This window comes from Penaeus monodon, chromosome 27 (genome assembly GCF_015228065.2).
Source record: "Penaeus monodon isolate SGIC_2016 chromosome 27, NSTDA_Pmon_1, whole genome shotgun sequence".
In the NCBI taxonomy this organism is placed as follows: Eukaryota; Metazoa; Arthropoda; class Malacostraca; order Decapoda; family Penaeidae; genus Penaeus; species Penaeus monodon.
In genome coordinates, this window is record NC_051412.1 from 13,808,246 (window position 1) to 13,808,553 (window position 308).

Consider the following 308-nt stretch of genomic DNA (forward strand, 5'->3'; position numbering starts at 1 on the left):
TGATTAATTGATCAATTTCAGAAACACATATATCATGAGCAGTGTAGAGAGAGTGGAGGCTTAACTAAAAAGGATAACTTGGTTACCTGTTGTGGAAGACGCCCTACAAGGTTGTGTTGCTGGAGGATCATCATCAGAACTTTCATCTGTACACCCTGGAGACTTGAGGCTGAAAAGTGAAATGCTCAGTTCATCACTACGTATACATTTGTGTTTGTATCGAGTGCTCTTTCTTTCCGTTTCTCTCTTATAATAATTGCACCACAGTGGGTTTTTTATTCTTTGTTATCCTGTACTAACAGTAACTT

General features: G+C 38.3%; 1 protein-coding gene across 1 annotated transcript in view; it reads right to left on the reverse strand.

Moving 5' to 3' along the window:
• The window catches only part of LOC119590585, a gene marked incomplete at its 5' end in the record, with an annotated part of 7,559 nt that overhangs the window by 317 nt on the left and 6,934 nt on the right, over nucleotides 1-308 (reverse strand). Inside the window, 1 exon segment of the mRNA XM_037939259.1 lies at nucleotides 87-169. Within this exon segment, the coding sequence (XP_037795187.1) occupies nucleotides 87-169 (83 nt within the window).